This window comes from Aphis gossypii, chromosome X, assembly GCF_020184175.1.
Source record: "Aphis gossypii isolate Hap1 chromosome X, ASM2018417v2, whole genome shotgun sequence".
NCBI lineage: Eukaryota > Metazoa > Arthropoda > Insecta > Hemiptera > Aphididae > Aphis > Aphis gossypii.
The window spans coordinates 16,162,270-16,181,706 of record NC_065533.1 but is presented as its reverse complement, the minus strand read 5'-3'; the positions used below and the strand labels follow the sequence as shown (position 1 = coordinate 16,181,706).

General features: G+C 27.6%; 1 protein-coding gene across 2 annotated transcripts in view; it reads left to right on the top strand.

Moving 5' to 3' along the window:
* The window catches only part of LOC114120319 (teneurin-a), a 31,265-nt gene that overhangs the window by 8,959 nt on the left and 2,869 nt on the right, over positions 1 to 19,437 (top strand). Inside the window, exons 4-33 of one of the 2 annotated variants that reach the window (XM_027982192.2) lie at positions 1,218 to 1,817; positions 1,883 to 2,077; positions 2,133 to 2,342; positions 2,416 to 2,601; positions 2,690 to 2,836; positions 3,913 to 4,120; positions 5,910 to 5,936; positions 10,074 to 10,193; positions 10,256 to 10,434; positions 10,509 to 10,642; positions 11,386 to 11,628; positions 11,740 to 11,905; positions 12,064 to 12,316; positions 12,388 to 12,626; positions 13,378 to 13,535; positions 13,595 to 13,977; positions 14,353 to 14,494; positions 14,559 to 14,816; positions 14,884 to 15,042; positions 15,267 to 15,504; positions 15,614 to 15,873; positions 15,934 to 16,109; positions 16,173 to 16,305; positions 16,465 to 16,737; positions 17,073 to 17,381; positions 17,445 to 17,761; positions 17,973 to 18,114; positions 18,175 to 18,306; positions 18,373 to 18,630; positions 19,127 to 19,304. In XM_027982192.2, the coding sequence (XP_027837993.2) occupies positions 1,218 to 1,817; positions 1,883 to 2,077; positions 2,133 to 2,342; positions 2,416 to 2,601; positions 2,690 to 2,836; positions 3,913 to 4,120; positions 5,910 to 5,936; positions 10,074 to 10,193; positions 10,256 to 10,434; positions 10,509 to 10,642; positions 11,386 to 11,628; positions 11,740 to 11,905; positions 12,064 to 12,316; positions 12,388 to 12,626; positions 13,378 to 13,535; positions 13,595 to 13,977; positions 14,353 to 14,494; positions 14,559 to 14,816; positions 14,884 to 15,042; positions 15,267 to 15,504; positions 15,614 to 15,873; positions 15,934 to 16,109; positions 16,173 to 16,305; positions 16,465 to 16,737; positions 17,073 to 17,381; positions 17,445 to 17,761; positions 17,973 to 18,114; positions 18,175 to 18,306; positions 18,373 to 18,630; positions 19,127 to 19,304 (6,423 nt within the window). Of the gene's footprint in view, positions 1 to 1,217; positions 1,818 to 1,882; positions 2,078 to 2,132; positions 2,343 to 2,415; positions 2,602 to 2,689; positions 2,837 to 3,912; positions 4,121 to 5,909; positions 5,937 to 10,073; positions 10,194 to 10,255; positions 10,435 to 10,508; positions 10,643 to 11,385; positions 11,629 to 11,739; positions 11,906 to 12,063; positions 12,317 to 12,387; positions 12,627 to 13,377; positions 13,536 to 13,594; positions 13,978 to 14,352; positions 14,495 to 14,558; positions 14,817 to 14,883; positions 15,043 to 15,263; positions 15,505 to 15,613; positions 15,874 to 15,933; positions 16,110 to 16,172; positions 16,306 to 16,464; positions 16,738 to 17,072; positions 17,382 to 17,444; positions 17,762 to 17,972; positions 18,115 to 18,174; positions 18,307 to 18,372; positions 18,631 to 19,126; positions 19,305 to 19,437 lie in introns of both variants that reach the window. The other variant, XM_027982191.2, reaches the window with a different exon arrangement.

The window sequence follows — 19,437 nt, the reverse complement described above, 5'->3', positions numbered from 1 at the left end:
ATCACACACTTTTGTAAACTTATTATTTAGAAAAAATTCTACGTTGAATTTTAGTGCAAGTTTTTTTAAAATTATTATGATTATAGAGAGTTAAGGTCAATAGATTACCAATACAAAAGCATCGTTTTTAATATATTTACATTTTTAAAATTATTCTTACGTTTATCATCTATATAACTGTCATTGTTAAGCATTTCTTAGAATAAACTGAATTCCTTTTATTGTAAGGATTTTTTTTGAAATTGTCTATCATATTATAATCTTTAAATCCACGTGCAAAATAATAAATAAAACGTATTCATTCCAAATCTTGTTTTTTTTTATGTTTTTAAAGAATTTTAAAGTAAAATCATAAAGCATAATATAATATGATATTATTTTTCTATACTTTTTGTACTTAGTAGAATGATTTTATTCTAAAAGAAAAAAAAATATTTTACATAAATGCGTTTTTTATATGTTGGTCGTAGGTCCAAGAGAAAACTGCGCTATCCTCTAAACTGAATAGTAATACGTATTAATAACAATAAATAATTTTATTTAAATGTTTTTTGGTAGTTATTCTAAACATCCAAATCAATCATTCTTTTTTAATATAAAGCAAAAAATATGAGTAGTTAAATACTTTTTTGTTAAAATATATATCATATTATTTGAATACTTCTCATGGATAGGTAATCGTATTTTTAATTCCTAGAATTTTCATTATGAATCTCAAATTGATATTTAAATAAATTATACTTATGTATTTAATTAAGTTTATATAAAACTAGATTTAAAACGAAAACATCCAACTATTAGGTAGTTAATGTATGGCTTTATTATTGTTTCTATATTAATACTGCACCATTAATTAAGACAATTTCGGACGATGGTTATTGATCTTAGATATTAGATTCTAGTAACTAGAGTACCTATTACAATCCAAACTTTAAATGAATACAATTTTATTCTAGTAAGGTCATACATTTTTATTAACATATAGAAATAGGTACGTTTTTACAGAAAAAAAATACTAAAATTACTAAGTATATCTTGTTATATTGATTAGATTTTCAGATCATTAGTTTCAATCAGCTCATTCTTTAGAAATAAGTTAATGCTAATATAGATTATATTTGGTTTGTTTTACACGCTTGGTAAACAAATATGTAACAAACTTCAATTTATTTTGATAAATTGTCTTGATACATAATATTTAATATCGTTTTTTACAGCACCACCGTTAACAACTACTACTACTTCAAATGTATCAACACGTGGTAAATTTAAAAGTGATGTTACTCCAGAAGATCTAAGTGATTTGCATCGCCAACATACTAGATATCAATGGCCCTCAGTATTGGAGATAACTAGTTTTAATACTCCATACAGTTCCAATGTATATCCATACCATTTTTGGAACTTGGAGTTTTATAATAAACAGCCAGTGTTTATGAGACTCAACCTAACATTACCATGGGGAGCTAATTTTGCTGTATATGGTCGACGAAACGTAGCTCCTAGTATAACCCAACATGATTTTTCGGAATTCATTAAAGGGGGTAAATTGGACAACAGGTTAAGTCGCAGGTCGGCAGATATAATTGAAAAAGATCCTTTAGTCGTTAATGTAACATTAGTACAATACCTAGACACGGGTCGATGGTTTTTATCTATTTATAACGACGATATTCGACCGCATACGATAGTACTTAAAATCGCAGAAGCTGAAGACGTTTCAACGACATGTCCCAACGAATGTTCTGGGCACGGGTCCTGTTATCTCGGAAAGTGTGACTGTATAGATGGATATCAAGGAAACGATTGTTCTAAAAGTAAATATATTTGCATTTTAAATTTTTTTTTCTAAATTTTAATATTTTACGAAAAATGTATAAAGGTGTATGTCCGATGTTGTGTTCGAACCATGGAAAATATGGCGGAGGCCTTTGTCATTGTGAAGAAGGTTGGAAAGGTACAGAATGCGATATACCTGAAACAGATTGTAGAGTAGCTGATTGTTCTGGACACGGTGTTTGTAAAAACGGTGTATGCCAGTGCCAACAGGGATGGAAAGGAGATGATTGTGACGAAGGTACTGCAATCGTTTTGCTTATTATTTGATTATAAAGATATATTTCCATTTTCAGTGGACTGTATGGATAAAAGCTGTTCTGGCCACGGTATTTGTGTATCGGGTAAATGTTATTGTAAAGCTGGATGGCAAGGCGAAGATTGTTCATTAATGAACAAGCAAGTATTCCAATGCCTCCCTCGTTGTTCAGACCATGGCACATATGACTTAGAAACGGGAGTTTGTATTTGCAATAAATTTTGGACCGGGCCAGATTGTTCACAAGGTATTATACGTTTTATGCACACATGTCAAGAAATGAAATCTTTGATAACATGTCCATCCTTTACTAATTTCAGCATTGTGTAATCTCAACTGTGGTCCACATGGCAAATGTGATCAAGGTAGATGTGAATGTGATATCGGATGGACAGGTGATAAATGTGATCAACTTCCTTGCGACGAAAGATGCTCTGAACATGGGCAATGTAGAAATGGTACATGTGTATGTTCTAGAGGTTGGAACGGCAAACATTGTACTTTTCGTGAGTTAAAAATAATATTCATAATATAGTTCAACATTGTTTTTATTCTAAGCACTATCGACTATAATGTATATGCTCTATTTTTCAGAGGGTTGCGATAATGGTTGCGGTAATCACGGAAATTGCGTCTTAATTAACAATATGTACAGTTGTGTATGTAACGATGGATGGGAAGGAGAAAGCTGCTCGGTTCGTTTAGAAATGGAATGCAATGATGAAATCGATAATGATCAAGGTACACCTATATTCTAATTAATAATGAGCAAATAAAGACCAATATCAATATTTGGCATTTTTGGTCTTGGCTTATTTACTTATCCTTAGAATTAATATCGTTATGATCAACTAAATATTGTTTGTGTCCTTTATCTTGTTGATTCAGTCTTAGTATTGCTGTCTAGTCAGTTCGCTAAATATACATGTATATAATATAAACTATAAATACCTAACTCATTTACACAGTTAAGTTGACGTAGATACCTATGTAGTTTTTTTGGAAAAAATGGTTAGTGTCTTTTTTTTATGTTCTGATAATATTTTTTTGTAAGTTTTGAAGTGTTTTGATACTTTATTATTGTACACACTTTCTTTTATTTTACTTCAGTACACAATTTACAAATTCAGATATTTTGTTATCAACACTTATAATGTTTTAAAATAACAATTAAAAATCAATACTGTTTGAGTTTCTTGGTTTTACATTTTACATTTTTTGTTTTATTTTTATTTATATGCCAAAGTCATAAAAAATTTATTTTAATTTCATTATTCGTCCAAAAAACTCATTTGATTTAAGAAATAAAAATAACACTTCTAATTTCGCTGGCCGCACTATAATAAGCTATAAAATACACGAATTATAGGATATCTACTAAGTTTAAAATTCGTACTGTATTAGCAAGAGTTTTCAATTCTTAATCAATTCTCGTTTTGGTACCAGTATAGATGCACTTAAAGTCTTTTCTTTGTTTTGCTAGTGCAGTTACTATTTTTGCATTTATTTTACATTTACAACAAGACGCAGGATCATGATTAATTTTGCTTATCAGTTTATCACTAATTTTAATTATTATCATCTAGTGATTTAATTTCTATGAATCATTAAAAATATGAAATGTACTTAATATAAAAATCATATTTATATATAATGTTTAAATCTTTTTACTATATTACATAAATAATACAATTTATTTATGATTTGCTATTGAAACCACCAAAAAAATGTATATTATTTATTGAAACATAATATTTTTGATTGAATAGGCATTCCATTTTATAATAATGTACAATATAATGTTTATAACTGTTTAGATGGAATGACTGATTGTTCGGATAGCGAGTGCTGTAATTCTGCTTCCTGCACTGACCATATAATGTGTTTAGCTTCCAATGATCCTCTTGATGTATTACTAAGAAAACAGCCACCTTCGGTAACTGCTTCGTTTTATCAAAGAGTGAAATTTCTCGTAGAAGAGCATAGTGTCCAAAGCTATGCACATTTGGATGAATATAGAGAGCAGTAAGTATTAGGTTATGTCATTACACCTATTCATACATATATTATATACACATACATTTCAATCACTCATTTAGAAAAATGTATAATGTTTCACATATTAAGTACAATTATAATTGAATATTTTCAAATTTGAACAAAGTACCTAAAGGCACACACAAAGTATAAGTTGTGTGTACCTATACATAACCATTATTTATCGGAGTATCAAATAGTTTTAAAGATATTTTATGCTTGAACTTAATTGATAAATCTATACATACATTTTTTTTAAAAGCATATTTTATACAGTAATTAACTACTATAATCATAGATAAGATGGTTATTCTCGAATTTAAACGATAACGATACATTAATTTGTAAATTCTTAGTTTCTGATTCATATTTGTTATTATTATTATTTTTAATGTTGATCCTTTGTTCAGAAAAAAATATAGCCGTTAGTTAAAACAAAAAATAAAATAAGATATTCTCGATGTTTTTATTATCATTTATTAATCAATTTAAAAAATAAGCGATTTAGACATTTTGAAAAAAAGTGTCTAATGATAGATCCATTGATAGATTAGTTATGTATTGTATTTCGAATTTTTTCCAATAGACGTAATGTCATAACTTATAAGTTAATTAGTACTTACAAAATAGATCAGTAAAACTCTTATAATATCAGTCTCGTTGACCATATTTTTTATATTCCATTGATATACAAATAATAAGTAATAATAATAATATTTTTAGGTGTATGGGGTTGGATAGATTTTACTATCTTTTTTTTTTTATTGTTATTTTACTTGTTTTACTTATTTTATTTTCAACACTGTGTTGTGTGTGTTAATGCTTTTATTACATAGATATGTCGAAATTCCATTGTGTACGTCTCGAAAAAAAAAATACTTGTGACTCATTTCTTACTTTATTTGTAATAAGTAGCTGCCTGTGTAGTACCCTTTTCTGAATAAAAATGTTGTTCCAAAAGGCTTGGCTTTCGGCAAAAACAATATATATATATATATTTATATACACATATACATACATATATTTATATCATTTTATGTATATATACGTGTATTTTACATAATCGCATTTACACTTAAATTACGTAATTGTGAAACGACAAGCTTGATAATATCAAGATCAACATATGAAAAACGTGCATTACGAGACTTTTCAAAATGCAGGTGGAGTTCGTTTTGGTTATTAAAACAGAATTTTCAACATAATATAGTTGAATTATTTAATTAATAAATAAATAATCTAACGCTGTTAAGATGGTTAGTATACTAATGTTTGGTTTAAATTGTTATCAAAAAAAAAAAAAAAAGTAATAAAACTAAAACACGCAACACAATTCATATAAGTAAAAACCACACTTTTAATAATTCTCAAAAATCTATGTATAATGCCTATATAATATATTATGATTTAAGAACATTGTTTTAGACATCTTAAACAAATCAACTTATTGAAATAAAACTGCGTTCTTTAATTTTACTATATGTTATTGTAAATATAATTTAAAGAAAACACCATTTTATCATTTACCAACGAACTCCGCCATACTTATGCGTTTGTAAGAAATTGTAATTTACTAACATCAGCTGGACTAGTTCAATGTCCAGTACAATATTTTCATATTTGGTTTGTTTAAGATGTCTAGAGCTCACAAGAGTTAGACGATAAGATATTTTTTTATATATTTTAAAATGGTATTTTGGTAATATTCCTTCTCTTTTTCATTCTCTTTTTTTCTATTGTCCGTCCTCGTACACTTCGAAACGAATATGTACCATAGTGAATTTTGGAACTCCTTTGCACCTGGGTAAGTTTACAAATTATAAATTGTAATTTTGTTTTTGGTTTTTTTTTTTTAATATTTCATAAAGCTTGTATTTGGTTTTTTTTTCTGACAGCACATAGTCAGATTGCTCATCATTTTGTTCTCATTTTGTAAACGATTTAAGAAATGACTAATTGATTATAATATAATACATAATAATTTTATAATTTGTTGTTTGCGAAATTTTGAACCCAGATTATTGTAATATTTTTTTTTATTTTTTTTTTCGTAACTTCATCAAGAATGAGTAGATTTTTGTTGCCTATAATAACAAACCCCCCTTCTAGTTATCTCATAATATTACTAATTTTATTATCTGGTGTAACAATTTAACATTTAACTATTTCAATAAAGGTATAAGGTAACAGCATGGGAATTATTTATATTTATGTACAGAATTGGTGTCGATGTCGTTTACGAGATTAAAATAGCACGTAACTATAATATTGGTTAAAATAAAAAAAGTAAACTTTTAGTATAGTAAAACTCCACCTGCAAAATGTTTACAAATTTTACTACTTCGTTGATATTAATAATAATAACACAAAATTGCGCTGTTGATCGAAATTGTACATGTTTGTTTTTTATACTATACTTACATATTTTGGTTAGCTTATAATTATAATATACAGATAACCTCAGCTGATGCTCTTGCGATATGTTCACAAGTATAATACAGGTATCTACAACTTTGTTTTGTGTCATATGTGTCTCTATATGTGTCGTCCAGTAGTAATTAGCATATAGGCATTAGAAGCAAACATTTTAGCACTGATATTAAATATTTTGTTTTATAGGTTATTTTTTAATACTTATCTATTAATTAAAAAATAAAAATAAACAAACCAAAAATTAATTTATGATTGTAATTTTTATGACAGATGGATCGATAATGCGGACGATATTATTACAATATCGGTACCTCCTTACGATTATCATTATTATTATTTTATTTTATTTTTTAATATGTCACAATATAATATCAACATATTTCTTGGGATATGTATGCATATTATGTATTTTTTTGTCGATATTACATTTACGGATATTTTAACCGAGCTGTGTATTTTTTAATTTAAATATGATAATATTTACATCACAACATCATATAAACTTAGAATTGTACAAAATGCCGAGATTTTATTCTTTTAAGTACATAATATTATTAATGTTAGTATACCATGCTGCTGCCTTAAACTTTTAAACCAAACAATTGTTTAACGCATAGTTTATGCAGCTCCAAGCAATGTCCCAAGAATTCAAGAGTCAGTTACCCACCTAAAATCAATGAAATTTTCTTATGTGTTTACATACGCATTAGTGTATACACGATTTTATTAAATTTGCCTACAGTACTAATCGAAAACAATTTATTTAGAATGATTTGCAAGTTGGCCATTTAGCAAAATTACATTATCATCATAAATTTGGTACATTTTATTTTAAGTTATTTTGGACACTATTATTATTAGTATTGGATGCATTTGTTAGTAGAATATTAACGTCTCATTACATTTTGATCTGGTCAACGATTTTCGAGTATTTTTGCGCGAGAACCGATCTATACAATCGAAATAATGGTTTGACTACCTATACTGATTGCAGCTAATTTTTTTTCTCACTTTTTATCGTACTATTTAATTCACACTTGATGTGTTTATTTATTATACCTACCTATTATATTTCTGTGGAAAAAATATAGAACTGACAACACCAACCACAACGAAATCATCATTGCATGTATTAATTTCACTATTATCATTGACAACGTGAAATAATGCTTATTTAAAACAAAATTAGAATATGTTGGTACTTCACAGCCTTCAGAACTAAACACTCGGCTTAATATTTTGTCTAATTTATGCTTGTTTTTATTTTATTTTTTGTTTAGGCGTATTCTGCTTTTTGCATGTGAACGTATAAATATTATTCTAATATATAATTATGTATCAAAATAACAATATTGTAAATAAATATCTAAATTATTGTTTGTTTAATTCTTGAACAGTATAGTATTAATAACCATTGTTTAATTACCTACTGATTAAACTACCGTAAATCGTTTACACAAACATACATGAATTATTATGATATTAATATAACAATATAACTTGTAAATATGCATACCTATTTATTTATTATTATAGAACCGTACACAGTTAGAAGACGTACAATAATACTCGTATGGCCTTTAAACGTTGCGTTGATAACTATTGCAGTGATGCGTATGGATTTGTTTATCGATTAAACAAAATAATACGCTATAATTACATATTTAATTTATAATTTATAAACATGCAGCTAATGTCCATTTGTATTCATAATTCATAACATCTCAATTTCTCATAATAGTGAACTAAATATGTACAACAATTTTTCAAGTTATTTTATGATAATCTGTTATAAAAAGCCAAAAGCCGAATTGGAAATAAATCAACTGTATATCAGCGCCTGTAAATGTTGCTTGTTAAATTGTGGCGTCTTTGTGTCTTTCGATTTTTTTAGATTTTTTTTTTTTATTATTATTTTTTAGTTTTAAAACCGTTTCATTGTTTAATTAAAATATTGTTTTTTCGTATACCTAGTGTTTAACTATTACGTTCACTGTGTCACGCAATTATTATCATTTCCGTAACGTTTTTTAAAGTTAAATATTACAAAATTCCCACGTCGTACATAATAATGAAAATAAAATATTACGATCAGATAGATATTATAGATGTTACAACATTATTTTCATTTAACATTATAATTATAATACAACATTATATTATAACTGATTTTTCAATGTCTAAACTTTATTACTATAACTATATTTTTTGTTGAGATATAATATTGGAACATTTAAGTTGTTATCTATTTGGATAGGTATAGTATGTTTTAAGAATCACATGTGCTTTAGCATATGTAATGACTCAAATTAACTGTTCTTGAATAGATAACCAAATTAATTCTAAATAAATAACGACAATTATTTAAATTTATAATTAATAATATTATACTGTTTGACTTAATTGTTAATCCATGTTTTATTTTTTTAAATTATATTTACTGTAAATAAATTAAAAGAATAAAAAAGGAAGAAATTCCATAAATCTGAACAAAACAGCGCATAGGAAAATTTAAAAAATTAAATTAATAACTATTTAAAAGTACTAATTTATAATATTTAGCCTTATTTAAATTTAACATTTTTGAATACCTATTAATTAAATTAGTTTTTAATGAAGCTAGTTGATATTTTACTTTTTAATACAAATTTGATACTAAACTATAATTAAGTACCTCAAAATAAACATATAAGTTACCAAAAATAATTTAAAAAATAAGCTTTAACTTTTATCGTTATAGTTGAAATGTAACAACTCTAGATTGATATTAGAAATATAATTTCTATATGATTTAGGTATCTTAATATAATATTTAAATAAATCAGGAAAAACAGTGTCGTCAGGCATTACTGTTAGTTTAATAATATTATAAATCGTACAATGTAAAATACGTTGAATATTTAACAAAATAATATTATATTTCTGAAGTTATTAATAATAATATAAATAAATTATTTATATTGAACTATTTTATGGATTAGGTTTAAAATAAAAATAAATTCTCAATTAAGTATAACAATTTATTGTATCTGCAGATTTGCTCAATTATGTGTGATTTAATTTAAATTATAGAGTAATATTCGCTAACTTTTTTTTACGTTTTACGATTATTTCAAAAGAAATATTGTATGTTAGGATACATAGATGATCTTAGATAAGACCTTCGTATAAAATATTTTAAAATTTATACTATAATACACAAAATCAATCATTTCAATTATTTTATAAATATTTCCACACCACTATTAACTTAATTTTAAAAATACTTAACTCATATTCATAATATGAACTCATAGTATCGGCCAAAATGGTAATTTATTCTTAATACGTAATTAATAATGGTTTAAATTTGACATTTTTAAAACAATAAATATTAATATGAACTATTGTACCTATCTAATATTTTTGATTAATATTTTAAGAAGAAAATAACACATGATCGATGGTGACTTGACTTATTTAGTGGGTACTGATTGTATTAATATATTAATATGTTTTTTTTCTCTAGACGAGTATCTGTAGTGCGGGGCCAAGTATTGTCACCGCAAGGATTGGGCATTATAGGCATTCGAGTTTCAGTGGATCGAGATTCTAGATTTGGTTTCACGTTGACTAGAGCTGGTGGATGGTAAATAAAATCGATCGAAACAAATCTCTCTGAATATGTTGATTGAGTATACGCGTGCTTAGGTTTGACGTAATGGTCAACGGCGGTGAAGCAGTGACGCTTCAGTTTCAGCGAAGCCCGTTCAGGCCGCAAACCAAAACACTGTATGTGCCTTGGAACCAGATTGTATCCTTATCTCCAATAATAATGACCTTAAACGAAGAAATGGATTCGTATAAAGAACCCACGTTGGACTCGAATGGTAGTATTTATTGATGAGTTTTACCAGTATCATAATTAGTAACCGTACTCATAAATAAATTACCTTATGTGTAGGTCTATTCGAACAGAATTCATACAACATAACACCATGTATTGATCACAAAGAAAATCCACAAATTGTATCTACATGGTTGCCAGAGAAAATTGGAGGCATGCCAGGAAAAAGTGTTATATTCGCGGAAACGCAGGTAAAATTGTCTGAAAATATTACACCCTCGTAAGTGTTGTCTCTGCTTTACAAGGTGTTTACATTTGTGTTATTTCAATTTAGTATAATAATCCTTAATAGTAGAGATAATTAATCTTTCAGAATCAAACTTTTTTCCTGTGCCAACCATCTTTGTATATGTATTTGAACTATTAGTGATGTTCTGTTATTTAGTGAAAAGGATTAGATAAATAATAAATTATATGATTAAAATGAAATAATTAAACAAAAAATGCATACAATAATCAATAAATCAATAAATTAATTAATTTGAAGGTCAACCAGGATTAGTAATTTTATAAATGTTATTGGGAATTAAATGTTTTTGGGCAGCTTAGATAGTTTGGTGGGAGGTGGATTGTCTAAAGTTGTTCGTAATCACAATACATGAGTTTGTCGTTTACAGATTCAGAACAATATATCTCTTTTATTAATCTTTTTATAAAAGTTCTTCAAGTTAATCATTCTAAATGATTACCTGTTGATAGATGTTAGACTAGTTTTCTTCAGTGTCTGATCTTATTCGTCAAAAATTTACCATCAATTGACCTCTTCTTAATCTTGGTTTCTTCCCAGTATTTTTCACGTATATCTACTACAAAATTAAGTTCAATAATTAAAAATTATCAATTGTAATATTAGAACTATAAGCATTTATTTTTTTTAACACTATTTGTTATACGAGTACATTGAAAAGTGTATAATTATTATTTTTATTTTTAGTTACTCCAAGAAAGTATTGGTATCCCCGGTTCAAATTTGAACCTAATATACAGAAGCAGCTGGGCAACTGGGTATTATTCGTATTTAATTATTCATCTCACTCAATCTGATATATCACCACAGCTAAAAGTTGTACACATCTCAGTTGAAATTGAAGGATCAATTTATAATCATAAACTCGAGGCAGATCCTAATTTGAAGTATACGTTTACGTGGGATAAACGAAATGTTTATAAACAAAAAGTTAGTTTCGTTTTCGTTGTGTATAGCTAATCATTAATTTATTCATAGCTTATATTATATAATATATTTATATTTATAATTAATGAAAATTATTGTATAACGCATTAATAGGTCTATGGAATCGCAAATGCAAAAGTTTCAATTGGTTATGAATATAAGAGCTGTAATCAAATTATATGGGAAGTACAGATGGCGGTTCTACAAGGTTTTGATGTAGACATATCAGACATAGGTGGATGGAGCTTAGATGTACATCACCATTATAACTTTCACGAAGGTAAATTAAATTGTACATTAAATTTGTCTTAAAAGTAATTAATAGTAATATTTAAATACATATTTTGAATTATTTATAATAATATTGCTGAAATAGTTCATATCATTTAGATACCTTTAATCAATACGTTTATTTAATACCGATGTGTATATTTTTAGGAATTTTACAAAAAGGCGATGGTTCTATTTTGTACTTTAAACATCAATATCCTCACACACTTCATGTCGTAACTGGAACAGGTATGCAAAGACCATTGAATTGCAAGGATTGCAATGGACTTACGAAAGACACAAGGCTCTTATTACCAATAGCATTAGCTTGTGGTCCTGATGGAAGTCTTTATGTTGGAGACTTCAATCTTATTAGAAAGTTGACACCGGAAGGAAGTGTTTTTACAGTATTACAACTTAGGTGCATTTTTAGAAAATAGTAGTATTTAAATATTAAGTATCTATTATTAAATATAAACAATATTTTTTCAGTGCCACTCAAGTATCATATCAATACTATTTATGCTTGTCTCCTACCGATGGACATTTGTACGTTTCTGATCCTGAAAAGCATCAAATACTTCGTGTATTAACTACAACTTCAGTAGTAGTTGACCCTACAATAAACTACGAAGTATACGTTGGTTCAGGAGAACGTTGTATACCAGGTGATCAAAGTAGTTGTGGGGATGGTGGACTAGCAGTCGATGCAAAACTGTCGAATCCTAAAGGTTTGGAAATTAATTAGTAATTATTAGTATATTGCAATATTTACACTCATTAAACAGTACAAATTTTTATTTGCTTAGTAGATATTTATAAAAGAAAATTTTAGAAATTTAAAATAACCAACATAGGTAGGTAATAGTATCTGTAAGTAGTAATTATAACTAAATATTTCGTCATTGAATTAATCGATGTCGATTCAGCTGTTTGCACCTTATATGATACGTTTCACTACTGTATTCTGTACTTTGTGTTTATACAAAGTATGTGAAACGTAAATTCCCAGTCTAGCTTACATTAAAACTTGAATCAACTGTCCTCGCTAAAAAACAAACGTATACTCCTTCAAATAGTCTGATAACTCGCATCATTACGCTCAGTTCTCTAATCTCTATATACAATAGAAATCCGAGTTCAATAAGTGTTTAACAGACTATATTACCCATACAGAGGCTGTATTAAAAAATAACCCCATCTCTTTTTTAGAAATGTATTCGTAGTTTTAGGTCTGAAAATAGTATTCCTAACATTGCCCACTTAGATATGCTCCATTCAGAATTATTATTTTTTCGTTCTAAAGAGACACCGTCATATTATATTAATAATGTATAAGTTATTAAATTCATGTTTTTTAAATTGTTATTTTCTTAAGACTGTAGTATGTTTGCAAATTTAAACAATTATACATTTATCTTTTAATACATTATGTTTGATATAATTTGATAGTTATTGAACTCTTGAAATAATTTTTTTTAGGTATTGCAATATCTTCCGATGGGACTATGTATCTAGCTGACGGTACTAATATTAGAGTAATTACTCCTAAAGGAAATATTTATACACTGATCGGTCATCATAAGCATAATAATATTTGGCAACCGATGCCTTGTAAAACCACTCTACCGACTTCACAAGTATGTTAAAATTATAGGATTTCAGTGGAATTTATTTTTTAAATATATTATTATACTAGGTACAACTTCAATGGCCTACTAATTTAGCGTTGAATCCTTTGGACGAAAGTTTACATATCACTGATGATAGAGTTGTTTTAAAAGTGACCAAAGACCATCGTGTTAAAATAGTGGCAGGATCGCCATTACACTGTTACTCGGGAAATGAAGTAGACAAGGGTGGAAAAGAATCAACAATGCACGAAAACCAAGAAGTTATGACAGAATCATTGAAAGCCACTCAAACGGCTTTGGGCACTATTCTGGGTATTACATTCAGTCCATATGGTGATTTATATATAGCCCAAAGTGATTCACGAAAAGTCAACACTATCAAGGTGGTCAATTCTGCTGGATACATATCACATTTTGCTGGCTATCAGCAAACACAAAATCCTCAAAAGTAAATAAAAAAAACTTATCATAAAAATAAATACAAAAAATACCTATTATTTTTTTAATTTTTTTTTTTAACAAAAAAAGATTTTTCAACACAAAAAATGTTGATCGATACTATAAACTTTTAAAAATGAAATTATCCTGTAACTTTAAATTGGGTATGAGCAATGCTAAAACATATAAATTATTTAACTTAACATAAGTATTGTAAATTATTATGAAAGAATGTAATGCATAAGTATAAAACATTTGTATCATCTTAAATTAAGCTGTGAAAAATCTTAGTGTTAAAACAGTTTTTGGTTTATAATTATTAATTAGTAAATAAAATACTTTTTAAGGAAATAAAATTATTTATTTTCATTTTATGTTGACTTAGGCAATGTGATTGTGACAGCTTTAATACTACTTGTCAGTGCGGAAATGGGTCCCGAGAACATCTTTTATCAATTACTGCAAGGTTTACAACGATATCAGCTATTATAGCATCTCCAGATGGTGTACTTAACATTGCTGATCAGGTATGCCATGTACAATTCATCTTTAAAATTGATTATATAATTAATTTATTGAAAACCAATTTAGGGTAATCTTCATATTCTCGCTCTAAAACCATATTTGCCATCGCATGCTATGAATGGAGAATATCAAATACCATATCCTGCCACTGGGGAACTTTATATTTTTAACAGATATGGCCAACATACGGCTACTCACGATTTAATGACCGGTCAAGTGAGGTATACATTCTTGTATTCTAAGAATACGAGTTTTGGAAAATTATCAACTGTGACAGATAGCTCTGGTAACAAAATGCTATTTTTGAGAGACTATAGTAATGTGGTAAGTATATTTGATACATTTTAATTTGTATCGATTTCCTTAACAAATGAACTTATAATTTTTAAAGGTGAGTGCTATAGAAAATTCACAGGATTATAAATCTGAACTTGTAATATCTGGTGCTGGAAACCTCGTCAAATTTTCAGAAAAAGGTCGATCAGAAATAATATTTAATTACGATAGTAGCAGTGGACTTCTTACAAGTCGTTCCGATTCTACTGCAGAAGTACGTTCATTAATAATTAAAAGTCATAATTTAAGTCAATAAACTATAAAACAAAAAATATGTTGTAGTTATTTATTCTTTTTTTATTATTATCATATTATCAATACACGACTAATTATCAAAAATGTATTCTGAATTTTAACTTTGGAAGTATATTTTAAGGATAATTAATAGTTAAAATCATGTATGTATGAAGTATCTGTTATATATTTTAATTTCAGCAGGGTGGATCGCTATTCATTTATAATTACGATAAATTAGGCCGTTTAGTCGATGTTGTGCTTCCAACCGGTGAAGTTTTTGAGCTTTCATCTCACATATCAATGGAAGATGATGGTTTTGAGGTTAACGTACTTACACCGTTGCATAACCCTATAAGTATGATATCATTAGATGGTCGCAGGGATCATATTACTATTAAAATGGAGGGAAATGATTACAAAAAACTTATAGTGAAAAATAGTAAGTCTTAATTTTTATAGAATAACATATGCCTAATGCGCCATAATATATACCTATTGCGGTATTTTTAATAATAGTATAAGTAATAATGTCTTCTAATTTTTATTAGGCGCTTCTGCTATTAGCGAAGCTATTAGTTTCAAAAATGGTTCATTTATGTTCCGCTCCAGATCTGGAGAAGTAGTGCAATGTTTTGCAGAGTCTAAACATCCTATATTAGAACTGTCTTTGCCGGTAGAAGCCGAAATGTTACAAGTTTTTAATAGACAAGTTTCTTCTAGAGGTACTTTGTCAAACATTGTATTGTGGACGTATTCCCTCGTTGGAGATGCAGGCTCTACCAAATTCATTATAAGAAGAAAATTGACTGTAAATATTATATTTTAAAATATAAATACCATTTACTATTTTTATTCATTTTTTGTTTAGATTAATAATAGTTCCGTTCTCATAATTGATTATAATCAATATACAAGAATTGAAACAGTTTACAGTAGTGATAAGACATCGACTTCTTTACTCAACATTGCATACAGTCAGAATGGCCTTCCCTTATCCTGGACAATTGGTCACTCAAAACACAGTGTTAATATAACATATGACAGGTGATAAAATGAAAAAATTGAATTAATTTTAAAATTAGTATCATCATAAAAATATTGTTATAGATTGAATCGTCTAGAATCTTGGAGCTGGGGAGCAATAAACGAGCAATACAAGTACACTCATCATGGTTTGTGTATAGAAAAGCTATTGAGTCATAGAGGTCCTGTAAAATATCTTTATAACAATTGGAATAAGGCAAGTATTACAGTTAATGAATTGAGATGAAATTGAATTTTCTTTGCTGTTACAAATGTACAACGAAAGACTTATAATACAATCATAATACAATCAATAATCATATTATAGCCGCTATAGTTATAATTCATAAATATTTACCAATGATATTTCCAACAGATATCTGAAATTGAACTTTCTACTCATCGAAAGTTTGGTTATTTGTATGATGAATCTGGTGGCTTGAAACATATTGTTTTGCCATCTGGAACTAAACATTCATTTTCATCTCAAACATCATTAGGATTCATACGGTACACATATACTCCTCCTGGGTCGACACGAGCTTATTTACAACATTATAGTTATACTGGAGCGCTACTTCAAACTGTATATCCTGGAGATGGTGCCCGAGTTCTGTACAGATATCGTAGTTCCGGTCAATTATCTCAGGTAAATATTTGAATGGAACTAGTGGTGTAAGCAGAAGAAATTCAGAAAAAAATTCGTAATAAAAGATATAAATTCGTAGAATATACTTGAAATTAAACTTGTAAGAATTATTTTAAAATTAAGAATAAATGTTAAGCAATGTAATATAAGTATTTCTAATTTAAATCCAAAAAATATTTTTAACTTTTATAATAATATAAATTACATAAGAAGGTTGTATCTAAAATTAAAAGTGAAATAACATACATTTCAAAAATTAAATTTCCGAAATTTAACTTACCTTGATGAAAAGAGCTTGCGTATAATAATATCTATGATTATTTTATAATATATAGGTAGTACACGGAGATGGTATTACGAAAGTTAAATACTATCCAAACACGCAATTGCCAAGTCAAGTATTGAATATTGAAATGGATTTCGAATATCGATGGGACTATCAGTATAACGATGGATTATTAATTGAAGAGAGAATTGATTATGGTCCTAAGACTGGTCTTAGCAATGCCAAAATCACATACGAGTATGACAGTAATTTTAGAGTGGTTTTGATTGAAGGCCGCATTGGTGGACAGACCTTACCAGAATATCGTATTGAATACAATCCGATCACTGGCAGCAAACAGCTGTTAGGGTTATTCGAGGTGAGTTATTTTTCACAAAAATCTGTAGAAACATTCAACTACTAGATAATTATTTATTTATAGCGAAGTACAAATGGAAACATAACAAGACTTACCGATGGAACTGGTATATTTAATCGAGTAACAAATGACTATTTCCAAGTGTCACACATGTCAGTCACGATACACCAAATGGAAGTTTTCCGTATGGAGTTTATGTACAATCTAGATGGCCGGATTGAACAATCACGTACTTATACTCACAATGTAGGTGTAAACACTTATACTATCGTTAAGAACTATACATTTGATGCCGATGGGCAACTTATGTCAGTGGAAGCTCAAGAGCCTTGGAGTTTTAAATATGATCAAAATGGAAATATGCTCGCTATGACGTACAGGTAAATATAATAATATTAAACTTAACATGTTTTTACGTAATAACATAAACATACATATTATATAACAGGTACCGTACCATTCATAATAATTATTGTACTTCATAATCATTACATACACAACACACACACACAGCATAAATATATACATAAATAAGAATAAAATAAACGTCGTTTCAAAAAACTTAATATTTATTAATTAATTGATATTTAGGGGTAATATGATTCCTATGGAACACAGTGTTATGGACCGAATAGAAAAATTTGGAGAAGGTCTTTATAGGTATAATAACCGTGGACTTGTTGTGCAAAATGCTAGAGAAGAAAAATTCCATTATAATTCTAAAGGACTTCTGGTAATAAATAAATTATGTTTAGTAAAAAAGAAAAATCTAATGATATTCTAAAAAAATTAGGTGAGGGCAATAAAAAGAGGCCGTTTTGATGTACGATACTTCTACGATCATCTAAATAGGCTTAGTACGCGAAAAGATAATTTTGGAAATGTTACCCAGTTCTTTTATACTAATCATAATAATCCAAACGAAGTAAGTAAATCACATACATACATTATAGTATTATGTATTTACTAACATGTTTTATCCGTTCAATAGGTTAGTAATATATTTAGTCCAAGAGATGGAAAGTTGATGTCGCTGACCTACGACGATAGAGGATTTTTAATTTACGCTCAAGTGCATAGATACAAGTATTACGTAGCTACTGACCATTGTGGAACACCTGTCATGATTTTCAATCAATATGGAGAAGGAATTAGAGAAATTATGAGATCTCCATACGGACATATAGTTTATGATTCTAATCCGTACTTGTACTTGCCAATTGATTTTTGTGGTGGTCTCTTAGATCAGGTAAATAATAATAATCAAAATGTAATTAATGAACATATTATCGTTACATAAAGTATTTAAATCAACTTGTGTTTACTTAACTTTTAAAATTTTAGATTATTATTTTTAATAACCCAGAAGCCTATCTAGTTTAAGAATGCAATTTTTAAAGTAATTTTTTTTAATTACAAAAGTAAAATTTAAATGATTTTACATCCAATTAACTATGAATAAAACTAGCGATATAATTTTCAAATATCACGTAATTTATTTTTGTTGTTTTTAATTTAGTACTTATATTTATTTATTTTTTTTAACACTGCAGTACAGTATACTATATTTTTTTAAAGTTTAACCTAAAAATATTGTAATAATTTCCAAGATTTAACTAATTTATTTATATTTATTAAAATTAATAATTTATCATTCGAAAATATATTTTTTTGCAAAAATTTTTTAAGCGTTTGGGGTTAACAAGTTTGAAAATAATAATATTTTGTTTTTAAAAAAAAATCAGGTTACATCATTGGTTCATATGCCAAATGGAAAAGTTTATGACCCTCTAGTCGGACAATGGATGTCACCTCAATGGGAAGGTATGCTAGCACGTGCAACAGAGCCCCAACAATTACATTTATACAGGTTCAATGGCAATGATCCTATAAATGTAATGCCTACTCGACAATACCTTAAAGGTATGTATTTTAAAAACAAATTCCATATATTGTTCGAGGTATGTTACAATTATAGAATATAATCATTGACTATTAAATTTACATAATTTTATATTCTTCTTTTTATATCTCCAAATATTAGTTTCTAGTTCAA